Source organism: Taudactylus pleione, unplaced genomic scaffold (assembly GCF_031769625.1).
Source record: "Taudactylus pleione unplaced genomic scaffold, aTauple2 ptg000034l, whole genome shotgun sequence".
In the NCBI taxonomy this organism is placed as follows: domain Eukaryota; kingdom Metazoa; phylum Chordata; class Amphibia; order Anura; family Myobatrachidae; genus Taudactylus; species Taudactylus pleione.
The window spans coordinates 2,643,855-2,671,757 of record NW_028284436.1 but is presented as its reverse complement, the minus strand read 5'-3'; the positions used below and the strand labels follow the sequence as shown (position 1 = coordinate 2,671,757).

The following is a 27,903-nucleotide window of genomic DNA, read 5'->3' as shown; positions in this document are numbered from 1 at the left end:
GCGCACACAAACACAGAAAATAATCTTTTATTTTTGTTGGAGACTAGTGCACTTTGGGGGTTACAGCACCCTTTAAGAAATGAGCCAACCGGCTCTTTACTTATGGGCAGGGCCAGATTAACAATGGGGCGGATGGAGCTACAGCTCCAGGCCTCCACATAAAAATAGGCCCATTGTCATGACAACATGATGTTGACTGTCCATCTGCTCTCCACACGGTCAGCCATAAATCATAAGTAGTAAATTTGTATTTCTATTTACCTCACAAAATGAAGGATTTTTTTCCTTTTACATATTTAGGGAGACATTGGAGCAGAGAGTATAGGGGGTACACGCCCACATGGCCCTGGCCACACCCACACAGCACTGGTCATGCCTCCTCTGCTTCTCATAATAGGCCCTTTGGTCATTTTCAGCTCCAGGCCCATGTGGCCATCAATCCGGCCCTGCTTATGGGACACAGGCGCACTCTTGGCGCTGCTCCTTTGTTGATGCACGTGCAGCTACAGTGCACACAATTCACAAAGACAGAAAAAAAATAATTTTTTATTTTTTGTGGAGTGCACTTTGAGGGTTACACCACCCTTTAACAGACAGACGCACGCTTGGCGCTGCTGCTTTGAGGATGCACGTACAGTGCAGACAATTCACAAACACAGAAAATGTTTTATTTTTTGTTGGAGTGCACTTTGGGGGTTACACCACCCTTTAACAGACAGACGCACGCTTGGCGCTGCTGCTTTGAGGATGCGCGTACAGTGCAGACAATTCACAAACACAGAAAATGTTTATTTTTTGTTGGAGTGCACTTTGGGGGTTACACCACCCTTTAACAGACAGATGCATGCTTGGCGCTGCTGCTTTGAGGATGCACGTATAGTGCACACAAATCACAAACACAGAAAAAAAAAAATATTTTTTGGAGTGCACTTTGGGCGTTACAGCACCCTTTAACGGACGAGCCAACTGGCCCTTTACTTATGACACAGGCACACGCTTGGCACTGCTCCTTTGTTGATGGACGTGCGGCTACAGCGCAAACAATTCACAAACACAGAAAATTATTTGTTATTTTGTTTGGAGCGCACTTTGGGGGTTACACCACCCTTTAACAGACGAGCCAGCCGGCCCTTTACTTATGACACAGGCGCATGCTTGGCGCTACTTTATTGATGCACATGTGGCCACAGTGCACACAATTCACAAACAGAAAATAATTTTTTATTTTGTTTGGAGTGCACTTTGGGGGTTACAGCACCCTTTAACGGTCAAGCCAGCCGGCCCTTTACTTATGACACAGGCGCACGCTTGGCGTTACTTTGTTGATGCACGTGCGGCTACTGCGCACACAATTCACAAACAAAAAAAAATAATAATTTTTTTTTGGAGTGCACTTTGGGGGAGCACCCCTAATGCACAGATCACTCCCTGGACAACACTACAGCACCCCTCTAGGACTACAGCCTTTAAGGGACACTGCACAACACAGTCCAGCAAGCCCCTATAGCCTTTGGAGTGGACACAGCCCCTATGGACAACTGACTGCACAACACAGCCCAGCCAGCCCCTATGACAGCAGCACAACACAGCCCAACCAGCCCCTATGGACAACAGCAGCATAACACAGCCCAGCCAGCCCCTATGGACAACAGCAGCACAACACACTCCCAGTCAGCCCCTATGGACTGAGTGGTCACAGCCCCTATGGACAACAGCAGCACAACACAGCCCAGCTAGCCCTAGCTCCCACCCTCCATCTTCACTGTCCACAGCCGGAGTGAGAAATGGCGCAGACGGGGGGGTCCTTTTATAGAATCCAAAACCCGCGAGACCAGGAAGGCGGGATGATGACGTTTTGCCTCGCTTTCAGATCCGAGTCAGGCGGGAAAAGTCGAGCCTGACTCGGATACGACTCAGATCGGGGGGGCTCGGGGGGGTTCGGATTTCAGAAATCCGAACCGGCTCATCCCTAATATATACTGTATAAATGTGGTCAAGTGTGTTATTGCCACGCGTAGGGACTCTCACATTCTGTACAAACTTCGGAAGTACAGATTTTAAATTAGCCCGATTTAAAATCCTTGGCAACAATGAAAGCACAATCCGGAGTCTGCTGTTTGGAAATAGCAGTGAACAAGGGGCCTGATTCACAGCTGCTCGCCAAAAGAAAAACTCGCTCTGAATCAGGGCAGCCGCTTTTTTTTTAAGCCGGCCTCCTGGCCGCTCGCTAAGCTGTGGGTGACCACCCACAGCTTTAGAGAGTGGCCAGGTGATGGTCACGACCATCGGGCTTGCAACGAGACCCTTGTGGTAGGGTCTCGTCTGCCGCAAGCCCCAGTGAGCCCGGAATCTCCCTACTGACATCACTCATGATGTAAGTAGGGCTGCCCCCAAACGGCAGGCGTTCCTTTGGGAACGCCTCCGTTTGGCCAGCCACTCCCCCTCCCCGCCTACATAACGGGGCGAGCTGTCGATCAACATCGACAGCCGCCCCATTTGGAGCGAGCTCCGGAGCAAGAGAATTTGCTCACTGCCCGGCCATCGACCCGCTTGCGAGCGCATAGCGCTTGCGATGGGTTCTAAATCAGATCCAAGGTGTCCAAAGTTGTGGTGTCATTCTCTTGGGGAGGAATGTAAACTGCAGCCACAAGACCTACAGAAAACTCCCGGGGCAGATAAAATGGCCTACACCTTACCAGCATAAATTCCAAATCAGCCGAACAGTGGTGTAATAACAGCTTTATTATCACACTGCGATTTAGATTTGAATGTGGATACATCCCTCCCAAATCTAATCTCTCTGTACATTTTATGTCTGGACCCATCTGCAGTGCAGCATGGTTTAGCCAAGGTGCAAAGTTACTTGCTGTTTTTTCCTCTGCTCCCAAGTAAAAGTCAGCCCTAAAGTGTATAGTAATGAAAGATGTCTCTTCCAAGTACTAATGTGGCAATTAAATAATTTAATATGGTATGCATACTTGAGTTTCTGCTATACATCTATACTTTCCATTAGATGGATTGGAAGTGTCCTTTAATAATTAACGTGTGTAAAAATTATTGCAATGATTTGATGCTGTAGAAAAGCCCAATCATTGTCACCATGGGGGAAATGTTGTATCCTTTGCAAATAAACCATAAATATTTCTTCAGTAGGACATTGTTCTATGCTAGCCAATCCGCAGACTAGTCCTGCGTAGTAAAGTTTATGTCGAGCTTTTTCTTAGCAAATGTATTTGACCCAGTATTTCAGCATATTTTGTTCTCCAAAGGCCCTTGTTATTGAGGACACCATTGTAGTAAATCTACATGTATGGTGCGAGGCGGTTATGGGTGCAGCGAGGTTCAGTGAACGTCCGTCGCTTTAAACGTCTGACGCAGTCAACCGGTATCTCTGGCTGCAAAGCTTTAGGGACCGTGAGTCCGTATCACTGAATACTAACACTAATAACTGGGAAAATCAATTCACTTAAGACACAAACAAATTGAGTGGATCAATATTTACTCAGCAATCTATACTTTATACTAATAATTCCACACTTGAGTTTAGGGTCTTTACATGTATTGATTATGTGAGTAACATATTAATTTATATGATTAATGCCCTATAATTAGAGAAGCCCGACCATTGGCATATTGCTAACTACTTTGGCATTCATTAATAATTAATACTCACCACAACAAGGTGAGGGGACGCTGCTGCTGCCTAGAAAATGACTTACCATTATAGTCCATGCCCAAGTGCATCCTCCAACAGCAAATTCCATAACACTACATAGTACATACTGATACTGGCCCCTAGCAAGTCGTCTAAGGACAGGAGGGAGCCTGTGTCCTCCCTTCCTCTTGAATTAATGTCCCTATTTCTGGTAATGTCATTAGAAATATGGCTCCACCACCATGTTTCCAAAGAAATTGGCAGAATAATGGCACTGTCGGCCAGCGGGTAAATAAGTGCAATGGGTTCATGGTGTGCAATGTGGGGACCCATGGACTCACGGGCCATTGTGCACCGCACAGCATGCACCATACTTACCTACTTTTAAATTCTCACCTCTCCAGGAGAAGCCCCGAGAGGAGATGCAGCTGACAACTTCAGGGGGCGGAACCGGGCTCTCCCGTCATTAGGCCCTGCCCCTGCAGCAGCAAAATGCAGAAAATCATGGGTCTGTGCTAAAGCAACACGATTTGCATTGTTTTAGCCCTGCCTCCTCCCATCCTGCCCATTTCACTAGGAAGTGGGAAAGGAATCGGTATGAAATACCGACAGCTGAATAGGTGGTGCCTAACCCTAAACTCCCGGGGTGGTGCCTAGCTCTAATTTCCCCCCTAGGAGTGCCTAAACCTAACCCCCCCTTTCCCCTAGCCTAACCCTAACCTTCCCCGGGGGGGTGCCTAACCCTAAGTCCCCCCAGGGGTGTCTAAACCTAACCCTCCCCCCGCACCTACAACCTAACTATCCCCGGCCTAACTCGTTCGGGATGCCGGGCATCGGGATTTTGGCGTGGGGCTCAAAATGCCGACACCTATCTTTAGTCCCAGGTCACCCTTCCGCCGTCGGCATTCCGGGCGGCGGTAAATTAACCGCATCCCGCAAGAGATCCATACGCTCTTCTGGGGATGCGGGAGACTACCCAAAAAACTCGGGAGTCTCCCGCACCTTCCAGGAGGGTAGGTAAGTATGCCCTGCACCCATTAAAGATAGTCCACTGCACCACAAAAAAAAGCATATTTGTCCGTGTGTAGACCATTGTGTTGAAGTGCACACGCTCGTCCGGATGCTATTCAGTTGCATTAAAAAATGGAACAATGTTCAATGCTACTTAAAAACTAAAATAAACAAAACTGGACAGTTCTTTGCAAATTTGCAAAAGTATTTTGCAATCGTATGCGCCAGCTGGTGCATGCACACTGAAACGAGCGGCCAGACTTGGGCTTCGGTTCCACTTATGTGGGGAAAAAAAAGTAAACAAAATAAATTTGAGAAATATTTATTTAAAAAAATTGAACATGTTTGTACATTGATTCATTAAAAAAATTAAAAAATAAAAGCTTTATTTTGGTAACAAATGAATGCATTATTTTGATGATTGTGACGACGATAACAGAACAGGTACTGCTGCCATAACCGGTATGGGGAAACTGTGCAGGTGTGAGCCGGCCGGGGAATCCTTACGCTAGCAGCCGCTTTCTTCTACTTCCGCCTGCTGAGTTATGAGTGATTTTCTGCCGCGGTTTTAGAGCTACTGAACTTAGTTTGAAAGCTCCCCCAGTGATGCCGGCAGACACAAGCAGTTAGCATTAAGATAGGATGGTTGTCTGGCAGCTCCCCCTCACTTAGCTGTGACCATGCCTCTGCCTCAGTGCTTTTATTATGGCTGTGACAAATATTCAAATGAATACAGTGACAGGGCGACGCTAATGGGAGTTTGCAGAAATGAGATGTCTTTCCATTCCAGGGCTTTCAGTGTGAATAATGAAGCGTTTTCTCTGCAGCATTACCAATAGAACTAAATAGCGTCCCCCATATGTGATACTGGGAACGTGAGCAATGATGGTTACATTGAATAAAGACGCTTGTCTTCTTTTTTTACTCTCTCTTCTCCAGCGGGGTGTATTTCCAAGGCACAACCATCGGCATGGCGCCTATCATGAGCATGTGTACGGCAGATAAATCCGGCGGCGTGGTAATGGTAAGCCATAAAAGGATATTCATGTATCTTTGTATGTTTATAGTTTAAAGGGCTATGCCACCTAAGAAACAAAAGCCGTGCACTTCCTGGGCGTAATACACACAGTTCCTGGGCGTAATACACGCAGTTCCTGGGCGTAATACACGCAGTTCCAGGGCGTAATACACGCAGTTCCTGGGCGTAATACAGGCAGTTCCTGGGCGTAATACAGGCAGTTCCTGGGCGTAATACACGCAGTTCCTGGGCGTAATACACGCAGTTCCTGGGCGTAATACACGGAGTTCCTGGGCGTTATACACGCAGGTCCTGGGCATAATACATGCAGTTAACGGGCCTAATACATGCAGTTAACGGGCATAATACATGCAGTTAACGGACATAATACAGTAGAGTAGTAGCGCAAACACTCTACGTTAATGTATCAAAGCGTCTAAAGAGGACAGTTGGAGAAATTTCCCATAACAACCAATCAGATTGTAGCTAACAATTTATAGAATGCACTTGATAAGTGATAGTTTGAAGCACGTCCACTGTAGAAGGTTTGATAACAACAAGATCCATCAGTGAAGTGCTGTGGTTTGTAAGGCGGCGTTTTCTTCACTGTAAACTTGCACTGTACTTACAGTGAGACCAAACAACAGTTACGTAACATGTGCGGCTAGCTTCAGATTAAAGAAAGTACTGAGCAAAGATCACAATGCTAGCAGCTGGGTGAACGTTCAGTTCTGGTGCTTGAATCAGATTACAACATAAACGTTCCCCAGAACCTCATGCAGTTCTCTGGGTTGCTTGAGCCCGTTGTCATTTATACCTATATTGCCCGATTCAGAGGTGCACTCTAAAGGTCCCTACACACTACACGATATTGCTAACGATTTGGCCAATTCCGACGCATCAGAACAGCAAATCGTCAATATCGTGCAGCGTGTATGCACTACACCATGTAGTGCGTGCTCCTGTGGGGTCGCCATCCGCATCGCCTGATCTTTTGTACAAGTACTTTGCAGGAAGATGATAATCCCATGCAATGCTCTGCGGCGGGAGCCGGTATATCAGGCGGTCGGGCACTGGATCGCCCAGTGTGTACGGAGCGTCCGTTATGTCGGCCCGCCGGCGCTGGGGTCGTGGGTCGCATCGTTGGGTACACAGTCGTTTAGCATGTACCCAGCTTAATGTGCCTTGTGCCATGGCACGACTGCGTCTTTATGCAAATGGCGCAGCCGATAAGATTCGTACAGAGACCCCCAGCTGCTGCAGTGCCAATCCACCATTAAGACGCAACATCAGTTGCACCATCGGACATTGCACCAGCCCAGTCGATGACTGCGTCTGGCTAGCCACCCCCTGCTACCACCCAGAAACTCCTACTGAAATTGCCTCACTCTGTATCCAAATTAGATCTCTGGCTCCCAGCGGTGACCATCGGGACGCAGTCTCAGGCCCTGATTCAGAGCCGGACGCTCTGACAGAGCGCTCGCTCTGAATCAGGGCCGTCCTTTTTGATTTTTAGAGCTGCCTCCTGGCCGCTCGTATAGCTGTGGGTGACCACCCACAGCTATAGCGAGCGACCAGAAAGATGGTCGCAATGGTCAAGACCATCGCGACCATCGGGCTTGCGACGAGACCCATGTGGTAGGGTCTCGTCTGCCGCAAGCCCTGGAGTGCTTTCAGGTCTATCAGAGCCGAGAGCACTCCCACTTACATCACTTGTGATGTCAGTGGGGCCGGCCCCAAACGGTAGGCGTTCCCATGGGAACGCCTTCCGTCTGGCTAGCCACGCCCCGGCACGCCCACCAAAGGGGGCGTGCTGTCACTCACTATCGACAGCACACGCCCCCTTTGTAGCGAGACCCGGAGCGACGGCTTGGCCGGCTCCCTCGTGCACATGCGCACTGGGCCAACATCGACCCGCTTGCGAGCGCTCAGCACTCGTGAGCGTGTCTGAATCAGGCCCTCAGTGCACGCAGCACCAACATAAATGTTTTAGGTCCAAAGCTGCCCACCTTTCTCTCTTAGCACACTTCATCTCCAGGAAGTGTCTGATTAATCGGTAACATCGAGACCCATTGGAGCTGCACGCAGCACTTGAGGTAGCCCCTCCCCCACCGCAAGCACTGCGAACAGTTCAGGCTAAAAAACAACTAAGTGACGTGTACAATGACGCTACTTTGCTAATTATCCACACCCATTACACTCCGTTTTGACGCTCAGACATGCCTGCGTTCGCACATCCACTCCCCCATTCACAAGCACCTTCCCCTGTCACCACCCACAAACGGCGCTATCTGTCATGCAAAGTAGCGTCCAGTCTCTGTACTACGAACGCACGATTCCCGGCCGCACGTGACTGGTTCGCACATGCGTACTTTGATGCATACGCATGCACAGATGTGTGACAATCACCCCTAGCGAGTGTTCGCAGCTGAGCGACCGGGTCTGAATCAGGAACAATGTATGAACTGTATGTAGAATGGGGCCTTAGTACACTGGTCTGATTATAAAACCTCCACCACTAATCATAAATTTAGTGGGAGCATCTTTTAATTGCTTAATGAAAAGGTGGACAGATTAATTGAGACTGCTGTTATATAGGAAGCCTGCAGACTTGTTCTCCTAATGACTCTGATAATTGTTTTTTTAGTGCTTACCTTTCATTGCTGACTTCTGCAAAAAAAAAAAGTGTCTCATGAATGTTTCATTAAATGGCAAAGTACGGACAAACCTGTTTACCCGTTCTGTCCCAAAGGCCCTTAGAGTCAGCCATGGAGTGATCTGACAATTAGGAAGCATCGGCAGATATTGGCACCGGCTGGGAGTACCGCCACTTGGCAGCTCCTCCTCAGAGCTGCTATATACTGTACATTAGGTCATGGAGGGTCAGAGTGGATCTACTTGTATTGGCTATATCAGAGCCTGATTCAGAGATGGACGTAATGCCGATGTTGAGTGATTATCGGCATTCTGCGCATGCACCTAAGTTGAACAGCGCAGTAATCAAGATCCGATACAGTCGTCGCTTGCAGTGAGGATTTATTCGCAAAGTGATTGACAGGCAGGGACCGTTTGTGGGCGGCAACAGGGGTGACGACTAAAAGGCGGGCGTGTCGCCACCGGTTTCAGGGCGTGTCTCAGGTTGCGACTGCAAGCCTATACGTGGTAAAAATTACTCCGGCATCTCGGTTCCGGCTGCTGGATATGCGAAGACCTCGGTGAGTCTCTGATTGCCAATCCCAGTGGCGGTGACATTTGCATACTGCACATCCGCTCTGTACAAATTTGCAGCAGCAACAGTTTGGGTGGAAGATGGAAAGATATGTTACAGTACGCTCAGAACTGCTTATTGTCTCTGTATGGAACATATATTGTATTCAGGTCAGGTCATCTAAGCTGCAAATCCTGGAGTAAGTGTGAAATAGTCTGTCTAGTACCACTCTAAAAGCAGAGAAAGGAATCTACATATGAAACTGTCTGTTACAGTGTAGCCATCATACAATACACAATGCCTCATTGGTTTTACTAGTTCCTAGGGAATTGATAAGCTGCATTCCAGAACCAGAAAAAGGCCATATATGGTCATGTAACCATTGCCAAATATGGAGGAGTGCCTGATGGTTCCAGTCCACCCACTGAAGGCCCATACTATGCACCCTGTGGAGAACTAGAAGTTCTGAATTGCAGTCTGAAGAAACAAACTAATGAAAAATGGGAATTAGCAGCGGCGGCTCCTACCCTCTTAGATGAGGGGGCTGCCGCTACTGAAAAGGAGCAACACTTACCGGCGCCTGTCTGGGTGTCGGCGCATGTACAATTAAACTGACAGGTGCTGAGACCGGCGCATGTGCACTAGCGGCGGGGAGCCGCGCATGCCCATATCCGCTCTGCTAGTAGCAGCCCGGACTGGCAGTCCCAGAGGGAGAAGACACCTCCCCCTGAGACTGCCTGTTGTTTATGTGACTGGCAGGTGGTGCTTCCAATGGGAAGCCACCTCCAGTCGCAGTGTAGCCAGTGCTGTCACAGACTGCGCTGACTACACTTAGGTGGCAGATTTAACTGGGGGGGCTTGCAGCCCTGCGGCCCCTAGGTAAATACCACCACTGGTAATTAGTATTACTATGATTCCTCTGTCATAGGGAATTATGTAAAAAGCAACAAAACAAAACAAACTTTTACCTTGTATTCTTTAAGTTACTGACTTGGGTAGACCATGCAAACTGCCCTGTGCCTAGCTTCAGTGTATGTGATAGTGGACATTTATTGTCCATTTATAACTTCCATTTAATAGACAATAAATACAGAGGGCCTGATTTGGAGTTGCCTGTAATGCGGTCAAAATTCCGTCAGCTTCCTGCGACCATCCGCTGGCATTCAGGGTTATACGTATTTCTGTGACTGCACCGATCCCATCTCTACGATTATGAGAGCATCACTATTATCAGCATTTACGTCAGTCTTACCCTTGGCGCAGGAGATCCGACACAATCTGATGGATCTCTGCATTCGCTCTCCTCTGAATAGGACACAACTCTGTCCACATGTCCAATTCAAATTTATTCTACGTACAAACGCCCCATTACCCTTAGAATTGCTCGTAAGCAGTGGCGGCTCTAGAAGTGGAGCTGCAGCGCAGTCCAAAATTCATATAGGGGAGCCACACCGACTGCCCTTCCTAATGCTGTCAAACATCGCCGGCCGGTACTCACTGGCAGTTGGTGTGGCTCCCCTAATTGAATTTTGGACTGTGCTGCATTCCCACCTCCGGAGCCGCCACTGTTCGTAAGATGTGAATGCAGCCAGTGACACGTGCGCAATCTGCCCACATTCAGAATTCCGTACAGCGCAGAATCAGGAATGTTTTCAGCATCTTGGAATGTTTGTTTTTTTATTTTTAATTAACATTATTTGCGACTTTTTAAATAGCATAAAGGAAAGGGTCCCGAAACTTTTTGGTGGTTCCCAAATAGTCCTACATTGTTATAAATGGTTCGCACAGGCTGATCTAGAAAACTGAGCTCAACAGACCACCACCGTATATACAAATGTGCACCAATCAATAGCGGCAAAGACGGCATCATCATTTGTTTAACCCTTCCAGTGACAGAGCCCAGCCAAATTGCTGAGCAATTTTGTCCAGCGCTGACAGTCACCTTCAGATTACTGGGGCAGAAAGGTGCAAACCTGTCATCAGTCCTTTCTGTGTGTGTTAAATGAAGCGGATATTTCCTGGAAAAACCATCAGAACCTGGTCCTTCACTTAAAAGGGAAAGATTGCAGCGAGTTGATTACAACAATTGTTGGAGACTGCTCGGCATCCAGAGGCATGACTGTTAATGCTAAAAGTAATATCTGGTCGGCTACCAGGGTTTTGGAGACATACCGATGCAGACCCTGGCCTGGACTTTTTTGCAAAGTGCAGATTTCGGCCCAGATTTACCAAAGAATGATATTCTTGTTATCGTTACTAATCTTAAATGGCGCTTCAACCAATCGGCTCCATTCATTTTTCAAAGACGTGAGCGTTAGGAGCTGATTGGTTGGAGCACCATTTAAGATTAGTAACGAGTGATCACAAGAAATGTGGGTCTAAGCTCACAAACAAGGCCCTGCGTTTCCACAGATTTTGTGTCTTGTAAATGATCCTCACCGTCTCCCACAAAAATGTCTCCATAGGACAGACAGTATTTTAGCTTTACTTTACCGCACACAATAGAGAAAAGAGTTGAGGTTAATGTCACTTTAACTGTGATCTCATTTGGCTACTGGACCCCATGACAGACGTAGGCGTCTATGCTTTATATGATGCATTCCGCCAGCACCAGCAGATTCACAAACAAATACAGAAACATAAAAAAAAAATTAAAAAAAATTTGTAATTAAATTCCCGTGTTTAGTTGTAATATGTCTTTTCAGAAGTGCATTAGATCTTGATGTGTTCAGCATTCACTATCAGTCATGATTTTTATTGTGGAGCTTTCCTCCAAATGTTTCTGCCAGAATCGGTATGTAATGCCGCACTGCACATACATATGTATCGCCGTGTACAAGCACAAAGGCACCACCGCGATCAAGCAGACCACGGAAAGTCATCGCAGATTGATTGACAGGCACTGAGCGTTTGGGGGTAGATGACGGGCGGGTCAGCGAAATGCAGACGTGACTGTTTGTTTGAATGCCGTTGCGTGGGCGTGCATAAATTTGCCACTGCGATTGCATACGCAGCTTGTGTACTTACTGCGTGCAGCGAGGTTAGCAATTTATAAGTAGGGTCAGGGCTGCTGTAATTCTGCATGAGGGGCCGATGGTAGTCGATGTTACTGATGTTTATGGAGGTATGCAAGGTATTACGGATGAGAGATAGCGGTAGTGGGAGGCAGTGGGCGTCTCTATGCTGGCAGTGCGACGCCATTTCCATAGCATTCACTGACATATTTTCACAGTAGACCTGCGTGCAATTACGGAGCTGCGATCCTTAATGAATCAGGCCCTCAGATCGCTATTACTGTCAGGAGACATCTGCTTCTTATAGTCCCCTCCTACAGTATTTTCATTTATGCTGGGCGGTATTACCTACATGTAGCCGCTTCCTTGTGGCTGTGCAATACCGTCCGGACTTGAATCAGGCCCTGAGTACAACCTATGATAGTTTGCATTTGCCTATGTAAAATCTTTGTTTTCTATATGTGGGTGTAATATGAGGAACGTGAATGTACAAGCCCATATTCAGCTACGAGACGCCCAATCTGCCTATCAGTGAATGCTAACACTTGTACATGTCGCAGATACTGTCAGTGTAGCCGTTTGCACAAAGATAGTGCATAACATCTGTACATAAGCCATTGAGCTGGGAGACTGCATTGTTGCATGTTAATAAGTGGCACATTATGTGCATACAAATATTTTATATATAGTAATTTATGTAAGGAATAAGAAGGGCCATTATTTGAGTTGCTGCCCCAGAATGGCCCGGGACCACCTTTGCCCTTTTCTAAGCACACACTCAACAATTTATTCTGATCGTTTTCCTTTGCAGGACCATTCAGACAACCCCCTCGGAGCGGCTGTAACACTTGCCCATGAGATTGGACACAACTTTGGGATGAACCACGACACACTGGAAAGAGGCTGCAACTGCAAAGGGTATGACAAGGGCGGCTGCATCATGACTCCATCCACCGCGTGAGTCCTTTATTCTAAAATCATTTTCATTAGTATTTAGGATTATTTGCTTACAGCTGTACAGTGCAGGTGGATAGGACTATCTACTGCAGCTCAACCCTGATTTAGTTATCACAGAGGAAAAATAACTTTCTAACCTTCGTCTCTATATGTCATTTATGAGCTGGTGCAGATTCACTTAATGGACGCTAAAAAAATATAACGTGCATGCAAAAATCACGTATTTCCACCCATATGCAGAAGAACCATAACCTGCTTACTGTACTCAGCCTACCATGTGATTGCCGCCTCCTTCCTACCATTCCGCTGCTCCAGTCATGTGTGCGATGTACACAGGTCGGCTGTCGTCGCGGCTATACATGCGTTCGCTTTGTGAGCGTGCTCAGTGCAATTTCACGCAAGTTACACTCTGTACCAGCTCCTTTATGGATATCTCATGATTGTTCCGAAGCCTGATACACTGACCACACATGGGGTGAGATTTATCAGACCTTCTATATAGGACAACCAATCAGATTCTGATTGCGGTAATCATCCAACTAGACTTACAAGCCTGACAATTGATAGGCATTTGTCAGGCTTGTAAGTCTAGTTGGATGATTACCGCAATCAGCGTCGGTGTAAAGTCGTCATCAAACCGCAATCCTTGGACCCTATCTAGTGTGAACACTTGGCCCAATCACTGAATGATCCATCTGTCCAGTCTGACACAATTTGCATTTTGCCGAACCAGACACAGATGTGTGATGAGTCGCCGACTGTGCATGTGACTGGGTCGTGTTACATTCGGTACTCGCACAGACATTTTGGGGTGTATTTACTAAAGTGTGGGGTTTTAGAAGTGGAGATGTTGCCCATAGCAACCAATCAGATTCTACTTAACATTCATCTAGCACCTTCTAGAAGATAATAGCTAGAATCTGGTTGCTATGGGCAACATTTCCACTTCTAGAAATCAGCACTTTAGTAAATATACCCCCTCATGAGGAAAACTATAAGACAGTAGTCGGCGTCAGTACCTGGTAAGGCGATCATTTTCCAATTTGGCCACAACATTAGACAAGATCCAAACATATCACTTCTGGTGTCATTGGGACCTGTAATAGTGCAGTCAGAAGATAACCTCCCGCACAGACCAATAGTGCCATCTCCCAAATTTATTTACCAACATGCCCTTACGTAAACCCATTTAGGGGCCATCAAACTCTGTTACTGGGCCAGTTATAGCAGTGCAGGTAGGCATCAGGAGGCTTCCGGAATGCTTGTCAGAGGCATTTAATCAATATAGAATCTATTTTTAAAATCATGTTTTGTTTGGTATAAATGGGAATATATTGGTAAAACAATGTTTATTTATAGTCGTCATTCTTGCAACATTGTAACGTTCATTTTATATTATTTCAGTTGTAAAGCACAACAAAATATGCTGGCACTTTTTAGATAAATGTTAATAAAAATAGATCAAATACGTATTATGCAGAATTATATACGAATAAATAAAACCACCCAGTTCCAATCAGACTTGCCTCCAGCCTCCCATCCTTTAAACATGCTGGGTACACACTAGGTCGATGGGTCGACCTATCTGATGATTGGTAAGTGCGTACAGACTTACCAATCGTCCACCCGATGGATGTGTCGGGCCTGATGTCACCACTGGGCGGCCATTTAAATGTGCCCGCCCAGTTGAGCTGTCTCTCACCGCCAGGAGCCTGCAACAGATGCATGGATATATCTGCAGATATATAATTCGACATATCTAGGGAACACCCCCCAACACCCTCACGATATATCGTCAAGCGTGTACCCAGCTTTAATCCATCTCTTCACTCAAGCCTTGGACCAACCCCCCCCCCCCCCCCCCGACTAAAGGCCGACCTTGTATGCGACAGGACCCGGTGGGCTGCCGACAATGGCAAGTGCTTCCAAACTTGCTGATGCCAGCAAACGTTGCAGCTACCGATGTCGCATGTCGGACCTGCATGCACATCAGCATCTGCTTCACACAGCTCAGACGCCCATGTTCTCTATAGAATGTAAGCTTTTGCAAGCAGGGCCCTCTCTTCTTTTTATTCACTATGAAATTATGTAATCTGAGTACTGTAATTAATTCTATATATATATATATATATATTTGTGAAGTAAAGCTGGGTACACACTGACAGATATATTGGCCGATCAATTGATCGGCCAATATATCTGCTGCCCGTCGGCCAGTGTGTACCCACGATATGTCTGTGAACGACGTCGTTCACAGACATATCGCATTGGCCTATGGACAGATATGTCTGCAGAAATATCTGTCCATCTGCAAGTGTGTACGGGCGGTCTGCAGACTGCTCGTACATATGCAGCGGCTGGGGAGGGTTGGACATGTCCCCCGGCCAGCGGGACGCGCCCCCTCCTACACACTGAACACAGATGATGGTTGTTCAGTGTGTACAAACAACCATTATCTGCAGATACTGTATATCTGCAGAACACTCAATCTGCAGATATACAGTATCTGTTTAGTGTGTACCCAGCATTAACGTTATGTACTTGTTGGTATAACTATGTGCACATGTAAATTTTTGATTGTATGCTGCTTTGGAACCCTTGTGGTGATACCAGTGGTGTCCCTCCCCGCTATTGCACCCGTGGCCTCACGGAAAGGGGCGTGGCCTCGCGGCCCAAACCCCGTAACAACTGGGGTACTCCGGTGGAAGAGCAGTGCCGGCTCCCTCACTGTGTCAGGAGCCGAGTGCTGCACGTAATGTGATAGTGCAGCACCTGGCTCCTTTCAACAATGGCAGTGGCAAACGCAGGATTTCCATAGGGGAGTTTCCAAAGTCTTAATTTTAGAGTGAGTGTGGCCTATCAATGAAGAGGGCATAATTAGTACTTATCCAGCTTTAATAAGTGTCATACAAAGTGTATTGTGTGTAATAATTCCAGCATACACAGGACCAGTGATCACAGTAAGCCATTAGATGTGTCAGTAGGCCATCCTGCCTGAGCTGAATGTATTTATATTAGATGTGGGCACCATTCCAGACTATTGGAGCAAGTCTGGGAGCCTGGAGGAGCAGCAGAAGAACCTAGCACTGCCCTGGACATATATGTACATATTGGGCTCTATAGCAGTGCATCTCTATCAGTGCATGTTTTCCAGATCTTCTAGTTGGTGTACAGGTTATTTATTACTGGCTGCTACATGTTAAAAGATCCACAGGTGGTGCTAATTATTTAATTTGTGATACTGAGAAGAACATGCAGCACTAGTAACAATCTATTATATTACTATTTCTATAGTGGTCATGGTGTGGGCTGGGGAGGGGGGTTTCCAGGCAGACTGAAACCCCCCCTGCGTTTGCCTATGGATGGGGAGTCTGCACTTTGGTGTCATCCCTTGGCAGGTGACACCCAGGTGCGGCCTGCACCCCCCGCACACCCCTTGCAACACCACTGGGTGACACATAAATGAAACATACTTATACAGTATATACACACTTGCACCTGCCCTTTACTAAGTGCAAAAGATATGCCTCCAAACAGGCATATCTACTCCATAGTTGCTGACTTCTCTGCAGGAGTCTCCGGGAAGGTCCAGGGGATGGAGGCAGTACTGAGGCATGGTGCTATGATCCCAATTTTGTAAAGCAGGGAGCTGGGCCACAATGACAGGATTCAGGAGACTCGCCTGCTCTTCTCGGAGTCTGATAGATCCACCTAAGATTTCAGAGTCTTCTGACATTCCCAGGAGAGTAGCCAAGTATGATGTATATGCTTACGTCCAAGTCTGCATAGGCTGCATTTGTGTGATGAACACACTCTATGGGGGTATATGGTATAGTGAGAGTTTTTAGAAATTGAGATATAGCAACCAATTAGATTCTACTTAACATTTTACTAGCATCTTCTAGAAGATAATAGCTAGAATCTGATTGGTTGCTATGGGCAACATCTCCACGTCTCAAAACTCTCACTTGATCATATAAAAGATTAAGGGGTCTATGTACTAAGCAGTGATAAGAGACAGATAAGGAAGTGATAAAGGTGACAGCCAATCAGCTCCCAACTGTCATTTTTCAAACACAGCCTGTGAGATGACAGTTGGGAGCTGATTGGCTGGCACCTTATCACTTTTCACTCTGTCTCCTAACACTGCTTAGTAAATAGACCCCACAATTTTTAATAAACTCAGGGTACCTTTCAGCCGCCGCAGGAAGTACTATTGCTTGAAATTAATATACTTCTAAAATAGATTCCTTACCATAGTTATAACATAATTGCAAGAATGTCCATCTAGTTACAGGTTAATGGCACTTTTTACATATATACTTATGAATGCTACAAATCTCTGCTCAACAGTGCAATAATTTCCCTATAAGATTCCTGACACATGGCTTTACTGATGCTGAAACACTTGTTTTCATTACTGCCACTGCCATGAACACCAGCTGGAGAGGTGAGCAGATATGTAATCATGTAGAGGACTGTGATTAAGACGGAGAGGGGGGATGTCAGTGTGTTATTTATAGAAATCCTCTGCACTGATGTAAAGCGCTGAGATATATTTTCCTGTCAGACGAACATAACTTTTTAGAGCAGATAACAGGATAAGTAGAGAACCGGTGGCCATGATGCAGCCTCATTTGTATAAACAGGCAGAATACTTCAATTGTATTTGACAATGAACATAGATGTTTTGTTAGCAGAACCAATATCCAGCTTATTAAATTACTAGGAATGTCGTGCCTCATGCCTCTCTGGTGCCACTGTGATGTTCCTTGTTAATTGATAGGTTGTAAACTTGTGACTATTGGATCGGTCAACAAAATGGCTGCCTCTTCCTGTTTCCAGGCAACAGATGCAGCAGTTACTACAGAGTCCTGTCATATAGCATACAGTATCAGGGGATATTTTTTCCACCTCTATAAAGCTGTAGTACCAACGGTGCCCCCTCGCTCTTGGTGTACCACCAAAACTGCAGCCTTTTTTTGCCGTGGGGATGTGTGTCAGCCAGAGAACCAAAATCACAAACCGCAATCAATATAGTGGTGTAAGGAATATCTGTCCTTGGCATGTACAATGGGCCTAGTTCAGAATTGGGTGCAGCTACTGTGCAATAATATGATGATGCTGCAGGAGGCTTCTTGTGTAAGTAGACGGAATGGGTATGAAATACCACCGGCCGCATGGCCGGTGGTTTGATTCCCGTCTGCGGCAGGCCGACATCAGCAGAGTTCCGAGCAGCGGAAGCCCGACAGCGCTGGAAATCCCGATCGTGGATAGGTGAGTATCTACTAACCTAACCCCCCTAACCCTCCTTAGGGGTGCCTAACCCTAACTTCCCCCCCAAGTGTCTAACCCTAATCCCCCCTCTAAGTGCCTAACCCTAACCACCCCCTTCCCCGCTGCCTAAACCTAAGTCCCCCGGGGGGGGGTGCCTAACCCTAAGTCCCCCCCGGGGGTGCCTAACCCTAACCCTCCCTCCCCCTAGCCTAACCCTAACCCTCCCGGGGGGGTGCCTAACCCTAAGTCCCCCCCGGGAGCCCTAAACCTAACCCTCCCCCCCCCGCGGCTGTCCGCACGCGGCGCCCGGCATCACTACGATCGGGATGCCGGGCGCCGGTCTCCCGGCGTCAGGGAAATGCGGGCGTCTACATCTAGATGCCCGGCATTTCACCCTTGCCGGGATATGACAGTCGGGAAGCCGGCTGCCGGTATTTAGGCAGTCGGCTTCCCGATTGCTTTCCAACTAGACACCTGCTGCCATCTTCTGGGATCCACTCTGTGTGACCATCGCTCATCTGAATAACCTTCAGGTCACTCAGGACGGTCAGTGGTTTCACACAGCCGCAGCCAGTGAAGCTGCGTGCAAGGACGCATCTACTGACTTCAGCACACGCCCAGAAAACGTGGATTTCATGCCCACGTTTTCTAGGACGCTGCCCCTGCTCCGTCCCCAAACAGCCACAGCCTCTCAGTCAGGCTGGGCACCGCGAGCAAGCTCGCAGTAAGGGATCTGCACATGTGCATTACAGATCCTGCGCATGCGCAGAGCTTCTGACATCAGAGCTGTACGCAAAATCATCGGGTTTGCGTACAAATATGAATCAGACCCAATATGCGTCTTTATCAGCTTCACAGGTAGATAGTAGAGATGTGTGTAGCTAAGCAGGGGTTCAGCGTGTAATAATCTAGAATGATACTATGGTATAAGAAGTAGCAATAGAACCACACTGGGGGTATATTTACTTCTGCAATAGGTTTTCCGGCTGCAGGATTTAAAAGGGAAGTAGCATTAAGGGGTCTATTTACTAAGCAGTGTTAGGAGACAGAGGGCCTCATTCAGACCCTCTCGCAATCGCTATGCGCTCGCAAGTGGGTCGATGGTGGGGCATTGCGCATGTGCAGCGTATGCAATGCGCTCGTGCGCGAGCCCCGGAGCGAGTCAGAAATTCACTTGCTCCGGGGCTCGCTACAAACGGGGCAGCTGTCGATGTTGATCGACAGCTCGCCCCGTTTTGTAGGCGGGGAGGGTGGTGGCTGGTCCAACTGAGGCATTCCTGAAGGAACGCCTGACGTTTGACGGCGGTCATGATGACAGTAGTGAGCTTCCTGCTCTATTAGAGCAGGAAGCTCACTGGGGCTTGCGGGAACGAGACCCTACCACAAGGGTCTCGTTGCAAGCCTGATGGTCACGACCATCACCTGGCCGCTCGCAAAAGCTGTGGGTGGTCACCCACAGCTTAGCGAGCGGCCACGAGGCTGGTTTAAAAAAAAAAAAAACGGCCGCCCTGATTCAGAGCAAGCACACGCTTTTTGCGAGCGCCTCTGAATCAGGCCCAGAGTTAAAAGTGATAAGAAAGTGATAAGGTGCCAGCCAATCAGCTCCCAACTGTCATTTTTCAAACACAGCCTGTGAGATGACAGTTGGGAGCTAATTGGCTGGCACCTTATCACTTTCTTATCACTTTTCACTCTGTCTCCTAACACTGCTTAGTAAATAGACCCCTAAATATGAAAACACGCGTGGTTTTGCACCATAGCGCTCCACTCTCTCTCCTTGCATTATCCCCTACCATCTAGCTGCACTTTTTGCCCGTCCTCTAATAACACAGACCCGGTATGATATATTTTAGAAACAATGTTTTGAGAAATGTGGGAGAAAAAAAAATTTCCCTTGTTATCTGTAACCATAATTGTTTCAATAATTGATTCAAAAATGTATTCTTTAACTGGATGGAGAGTGGGATCCTGCCCGTTGAGTTTGTAGTTCCTCTGCGTGTGAACGCAGCTGGGTAGCTCTCTGAGGCAGACCCCTGCTGCTTGCGGGAAGACCGCAGTCATTTCTAGTGGAAATTGATATTCACATCTCTGCTACGGACATATAATTCTCCTGGATATCACTGATATAGGAGCTACAGACACTGTAACTGCACCTTTCTGTTACTGACTCTGCCACAGATCAAATACAGTATATGTTCTTAGCATTTCATCTTGATACGCTCTCCAACCACATCATCAGTCTGTGTTATCATTTTTCCAAAGTCAGTTACACTGTCATTAACGGTCAGATTATTTTATAGATGATATACGTGATACGCGCTCTAGTACATTTGTTCAGCAAGTAGTTTGTTTGTTATTTCAATTTGTCTGAAGACATTTTTTTTGTGAGACTTTTGGTCTGTTTGTATTTAATGACTGAGCTGCACTTGCTTAGAGCATTACCGGACTATGCGGCACGCAAGGCGGATATAGGCGCAAATGGTCAATGTTTTTCAAGTGGGCATGCGTCCCGTGGTGTGTACGCTCAGAGGCACAATAGGGATTGAGACACATGTATCCGAAGTGTATTGGAAATGTGCTGGGCGTTCCTGGGAGATGGCTATCCAAGTTTAGATAACGTGACCGATGGATGCAGTATTTCAGGGTCTGTAAACGCTGAAAGTGGGCGTCTCAGGCCTTGCACATAAAGACGCATACGCAAGACTGGCAAATGGCGCACACACGGGCGCTGCAACATCGGACTCAGAATCGCGCCCTATAATGTTACCTTCATATATACACATGGATTTTCTTGGAGCTTAGTGCAGCTAAATATCCCGAGCTACAGTAATCACAGATCTAGACAAAAAGCAACTATGCAGCGCTACATTTAAAGATAAAAACACATTTAATGCTGTAAATCAGATAAAAATTCATAAACAAATTCAATAATACAATAGACAATGAAGTAGATGATTGAGCATAGGCACAAATATGATTAATAATCGACATGCATGTCTCTAAAAAACTCTTTATAAAAAGAAACACCCTTGATAGGCACAGTCTGTAGTGCGGCTTAACAAGTTCTTACAGAAAGTTCCGATAGAAAAATGATTATACTTTTACCAGTCTAGAGAGCGCACCAGCATAGAATGGATGAGTAGAAATATAGGATACAGTCAACCCGGACATCCAAAATAGATCACTAGTAGAATGTATTCAATATCCACAGTTAGGCAGTTCCAAGGTGAACCGGGTCCCACAATCCAAGTATACCTCAAAATGGTTCTTTATGTGCTGGTCCGAATACACATGGCCAAATGGTATAAGTGTGGAGTGCACAGAATCCAAACTTGAGAGAGTTACCTCTGGGAAGAAAGTAATCACAGATCTGTCAGACAATCCTTATGGCCGGTACACACTAGACAACGTCTAGTGTGTAACGACCTGGATAGCGACGGGACCCGGTGGGGTGCCGGCATCGGCAAGTGCATACACACTTGCCGTCAGCGGCGGCTCCTACCCACTTGGATGAGAGGGGCTGACGCCGCTGGAAACAAGAGGGAGGGAGGGTGCAATTACTCACCCACTGCTCCCATCCTGGCCGGGTCTCGGCGCCTGCGCAATCGATCTGTCAGGCACCGGGACCAGCTCATGTGCACTAGCAGTGGTGAGCCGCGCATGCCATCTGCAGCCCCTAGGAGCCGGTTAGGGCTTGCAGAAAGGCAGAGTAGCGCCTTCATCCTGGAGGCCGCTCACTACTAATAGCAGCCCGGACTGGCAGTCCCAGGGGGAGGAGACACCTCCCCCTGAGACTGTTTATATATGTGACTGGCAGGTAGCGCTTCCCTTAGGAAACCACTGCCAGTCACACAATGTAGCCAGTGTAGTCACGGACTGCACTGACTACACTGAGGTGGTAGATTTTACTGGGGGGCTGCAGCCTAGCAGCCCCTAGGCAAAGTCCGCCACTGCTTGCCATTGCCAGCAGCAATGAAGCGACGTCGGCTTGGCCCTTGCTAACGATGTCACCTATCAGACCTGCATGCAGGTCCTGACAGACGATGTCACTGACGACACACGGGAGCGCGCATCGTCGGTGATATAGCAGGTACACACTGGCCAATGTGCCTGGTATGTCGCTCCAGTCCACCGGATCGGGCAACATATTGCTTGGGGGTAGATGTATAAAGCAGTGAAAAAAGTTGAGAAGTGTGCCAGAGGAGAAATTACCCATGGCAACCAATCGGCTTCTACCTATCATTTTATAGAATATACTTGATAAATGCAACTTCAAAGCTGATTGGTTGCCATAGGCAACTTCTCCACTGGCACACTTCTCCAATCTTTTCACTGTTTCATACATCTACTCCTTGGTGTGTACCTGGCTTATGATACAGTACGGTGCAATGTACAGTACACTAAGGGGCCTATTTATTAAAGTGTATTTGAGGTATAATCCCCGAAAACACCCGTTTGGGGGGGTTTACCTGAAATACTAAGTATCCCCCGTATGTATTAAGGAGGGACCGCAGCAGGTATCTCCGATACCTGCTGTGATCCCTCCATTACAGTTGGCAGCCGCATCCCCCATAGGTTTCTATGGGGGATGCGATGCTGCCAAATTTACCAATATCCAAAATGCAATGCATTCCAGATATTGCCCCCCCCGCAGCTGGGGTGTAGTCAGGAAGCCGACGGTCTAAATCCCGATCGCCGGCATCCCGACTTTCTAATCCTGGCGTGGTACTAATGACAGTCATCAAAATCCCGAAGCCTGTCATTAGACTTACGCCGGGAGCCTCGACACCCTGCTTACCGATCGAAGTTAAGCTGGGCGCAGACAGCCGCGCGGGGGGGAGGGTTAGGTTAGGGGGCTCCCGCGTGGGACTTAGGGTTGGGCACCCCCCAGGAGGTTAGAGTTAGGTTAGGGGAAGGGGGGGTTAGGGTTAGGCACCCCCGGGGGGAGGTTAGGGTTAGGCTGTGGGGAAGGGGGTGTTAGGGTTAGGCACTTGTGGGGGAGGTTAGGGTTAGGCAACCCTAAAGGAGGGTTAGGGGGTAGAATAGGGTTAATTAATACTTACATTTTAACGTTCAGGATCTTCAACCCTGCCGGGCTTCCGCTGTCGGGATTTGAACCGCTGGCCATGACGCCGGCGGTAATACCTACTACACCCCTGCAGCCAACACCATCTGAAGATGGCATTACCTAGTGTAGCCTATGGGCTACACTGCCCATGATTAGCCGGCGGGGGGATCCACCGGAAACCCTCCTCGGCTATGGCAGATGTGCATGTGCGGTTTGCGGGACTGCGCGCACGCAGCACCACCGGCAGCTCTCCGTAGACATCGCATATCCCGGCTGCTATAATCACATTTTGCAATGTGATCATGGGCGCTACTGGCATGCCCTGATCGCGTTGCAAAAGCGATCCTTGATAAATGGGCCCCTAAGGGCCTTATTTATCAACAAGTTTTATCACTCACAAATGAGTGATAAAACTCGCTGTGTATGATAAATGCTGCCGCAGCCAATCAGCTCCCAACTGTCATTTCTCAAATAGATGACAGTTGGGAGCTGATTGGCTGGAGCACCATTATCATACGCAATAAGTTTTATCACTTGTTGTGAATGATAGGGCCTTATTTATCAACAAGTTTTGAGTGGTTTCATCTCTTTTGTTTGCTTTTTATATTGATCAATATGGCCCTTCCGGACAAATAAAGATTCCTCTGCAGAAAATAAACTTATGACCATATGAAAGAACTGGAATGTGAAAATTATCTCATATATTTGCTGAGTAACAGAATATATTGGGCTTGGCGCAAAACGGTTGCGAGTGCGGAAGTCAGCAGTCAGATTTATATCCTTATGCTAACTGCTCGTCTATGCGAATATCTGCGGAGCTTTGTGCATATGCTTCACACTGTCCACTGCTTTTCCGTCCGTGCTGCAGCCATCATCATTGGCATCAGCAATTATTTATATGATATTGATAGATAGAAAATATGAAAATGTCGCAGCCCCCGGGAGATGTATTGAGACGCTGCGGCTTTTCGAATCCAGGCATCTGTGTAATATGTCGCAGCATCTGTGTACACAGACGCAGATCATTAGATTGTTGCAGACTCCGGAGCCATATTTCTTGTTTATAGGATCACAGACGCAGGGTGTGAACCCCCCAAATGGTCCCAACACGCCTGCGTTCTTTGCCTCCAATCTCCTTTACCTCCCCCATATGCTCCCTGACTGTCAGTCACCTTGTGAGTAATAAGTAGTAGTAAATATTTGCTGCAAGCACCTATGGAGTAGTCCTAGACCCATGCGTAGTTAATTAATAATCGCTCGACTCCATAAACACGGGAATAGCGCACAGCTCTGAACCAGGACCATATGTCATATGGAGAAGCAGCAGTTATCAGACAGAAGGTAGTGAGGACCTTGCTATACTATTAAATATAAACTGTTGCCACTATAATACATACTTCCTGCCCTTGACCAACCTTAATATAAGTGAGATTTAAGCTGGATGCACACTGGAGTGATGTCAGGCCGATATGCAGTTTCGTAACGACATATCGCTTAGGTCGTTCAGTGTGTAAACATGGTTGCACGCTTCCATGGTCGCTAGCGACAGTCGCTAGGTTTGATGCGCTGCACATCAAACCTAGCGATACCGCTAGCGGCCAGTGCATTGTTAATGAATGACGTAATGGTGATCGTTCGGTCATTCATTAAAGTCGTCCAGTGTGGATGCACAATCAGGTGTTCACAGGCATTATGCCTGGAGGCACTGATCTCACTTTCAGGCTTAGCTCAGTAGGTACTCTGCCCTTCGTCGGATGGCTGATCTCCGGCGCCCTGGCCGGAGCAGGCGCCTGGAGCATGTGCTCCACTGGAACCACCCTCGCTACTCTCCTGCATACAGCAGAACTTTTTGTTAATATTTTTTGGAACAAACATTCTGATTAATCTACAAATGTAGAAAAAAGGGGGGGGTTAACCCCCCTATTGTTCCTCAGCACAATGAATTATACTTGCAACAATATATCAGGTGAGCGGAGGGGGGACACACAAACTTACCTCATGTGTAGGTAGTGCTGAGCATGCGCTGGGTTAACGAATTTAACAGCGCATGCGCAGCACTGTTTCCAGCTGCGGTAAGTTAGTGTAGATAGGGTTAACTATCTATTTCCTGAAAAGCTGTCATCGCAAAAATGACAGCTTTTCGGAATAGATAGTTATGGAGAGGAGGAATGATGAATTCCTCTGGTAATTAGGTAGAACTCCATGCGAGTTCTAAACCTAATTACATCCAGGGAAAGTTTAGTAATGATGAACAGGCCCCTATATGGTAATAGATATTCAGAGATATTAGTTGCATGCCTTTGCAAATAGATGGGAAGCTTCTAGGCCACGTCACGGCTTCTCTGTCACTAGCAGTCCCTAACCCTAAGGGGTTCATGTCCAGGGCACAGAGCACCCCAAAAACACATCCAGCCCAGGGCATCACACGAAAAATGGAAAAAGAGTGACAGTGCAGTGTAAAGTATAGACATGTGCGAGTAGTTAATAAGTGTTGAAAAAGGGATTAAAATATATGTGAAAAAATTATATGAATAAAAAACAAACATAAAAGGGCGTAGGGCCCCCAGAGTAGCCTCGGGGGCCCTACGCCCAAACGCTCACCCCAAATGTAATATATACCAATGATAAGGCCTCATGATAAAGGCACGTACAAAAATGCATCCAGATTGAGAGCCAGCTTACCTGGGAGTCACCCCTGGGAACTCCAACTAGCAGTACTAGAACCAGCATGCCCTGCTAATGCTGGCTCATTCATGCATCCAAACAAAAAATGGCAGCTGCTCAATCAATCTAGCAGTACTTTTCAGGTGCTAGTTACAGGGACTGCTAGTGACAGAGAAGCCGTGATGTGGCCTAGCAGCTTCCCATGTATTTGCAAATGCATGCAACTACTATCTCTGAATATCTATTACCATATAGTCTTCATATATTGCTGCAAGTATAATTCAGTGTGCAGAGGAACGATAGGGGGTTAAACCAATATTCTAGCACAGCCTATCCATACTCTGAGAGTTAGCATTGTGGTATTGTGTAGCTTGGCCTTGGCCCCTGATTATGCCATACTGTGCATCAGTTCACATTATGCCAGTATCACTGGTGCCACCTGGGGGCCTTCTTGTTCCTCCTTCTTGCCCCGCCCATCTGCACTGACAATGTCGTCTGTTATAGCATAATTTCTTGCAGCCTGCACCCTCATGCTACAGTTTAGTTTGGGTAATGCAGGGGTCCCCTGTGTGTGGTGGCCCTTTGGCATCTGCCGAAGTTGCCCTGCTTTTAATCCGTCAATGCTCACATGAATATCTGAATCCTGTCCTAGCTTACTTTACAAGCTGTACCGTACAGTAGATATACCAGATAGCTGCTTTAAAAAGCAGCTTACAAATATATCTTAGCTTGAGACAACTCCTGGCATCTGTAATCCCCCTAAACATGTGTTCAGGATTTCCTCAATAACTTTTGTTTTTCATTACAAAACTTCTGCACAATGTGGCAACTCTGACAGTTTTATGTCACTGAAGCCTTGTTATCAACCAACTGGGGAACAGAACAGAGAATATTATGCATATCAGTATGGTTCCTGAGCCTAGATACCACTGTTTATTGCTCAGCTTAGCAGGGTAATATGTAATCATGTATGTAATTACCTAGCTATAAACTATCTAATGAGGATCACACATGTTGCAATATCTCGCCTATTATTGGTCACTTGGCCTAATGTTGTGCCATGAGAACTGGAAACAATAACAGTGCCTGACACTAATCTGATCAAAATCGTCCCGTTCATTACTGGGACCATTACTGGGCTTTTTTAGAATAGGGATCAGGGATCCGGAGACTGGAGTACAATTCAAAAGCAACTTTATTAGTTCCAAGTGTGTAGACACTAAATACAGCAGGGAAGTGGAGTGACACAGATGAAGAATTGGAGTGAAGGGACTATTTATTAAAGACAGGTCTGTAACAATGAGTGTGTGACCAGTCACATTCTCCAGGGGTGGGGGTTGCCGGTCCAGGGTGCCCTTGCTCTCTGCTGCGCTCTGATTATATATACCCTATAAACCGGCAGAAAGAAGTACAGAGGAGACCAATACACTGCGCTCCTTCCTCTTAATTTGCTCGATAGGGGGCTTATAATGAGCATAGCCTTGGCTTCGGTGACTATGGGGCATTGACTTGCAATATTTCTGGATAAGTTCACTCCTTCCTCACATACAGTATGGCAAACTCTGACGCAGGCATTTAGTTAAACATCATTTAGTCATGACCTCAAAATACTGCTGTTAGCCTCTGAGTGTGCAGTCATCTATGATTGGCTATACAGCCGAATCTTCTCCAATATGGCCACCATGTGTGTGGCCCAATTGGACATTGGACCTGTCAGGCCATGTGTGGCCAGTCCAAGGTGTCAATAAACCCCTCCACCGACATAAATAAATAAGTGTCAGTCATTTAGTTATTGGAAAGCCATGGAGGGTGAACACCTGCTCTATGTGTCTTCCTGGAGCTGTTTACATCACTTGACAAGGCTTTTAAAGTGTCAGTTTTCTTCCAGCGCGCACTCTCCACTATTGAGACTTCCCAGCTCGGAAGCTGGAAATTAATAATGCTAAAGCAATCTTGTCAGCTTGTGATTGAGGCATGGCTGTAAGCGTGCAATCTGTAGGGGCACGCTTGTAGATGGGCTCGGTGAGAACG

The 27,903-nt window shown here is 47.0% G+C and overlaps 1 protein-coding gene across 1 annotated transcript in view; it reads left to right on the top strand.

Moving 5' to 3' along the window:
- The window catches only part of ADAM12 (ADAM metallopeptidase domain 12), a 736,937-nt gene that overhangs the window by 430,955 nt on the left and 278,079 nt on the right, over positions 1-27,903 (top strand). Inside the window, exons 10-11 of the mRNA XM_088452195.1 lie at positions 5,606-5,690; positions 12,718-12,863. Coding sequence (XP_088308321.1) covers positions 5,606-5,690; positions 12,718-12,863 — 231 coding nt within the window. The remainder of the gene's footprint in view (positions 1-5,605; positions 5,691-12,717; positions 12,864-27,903) is intronic.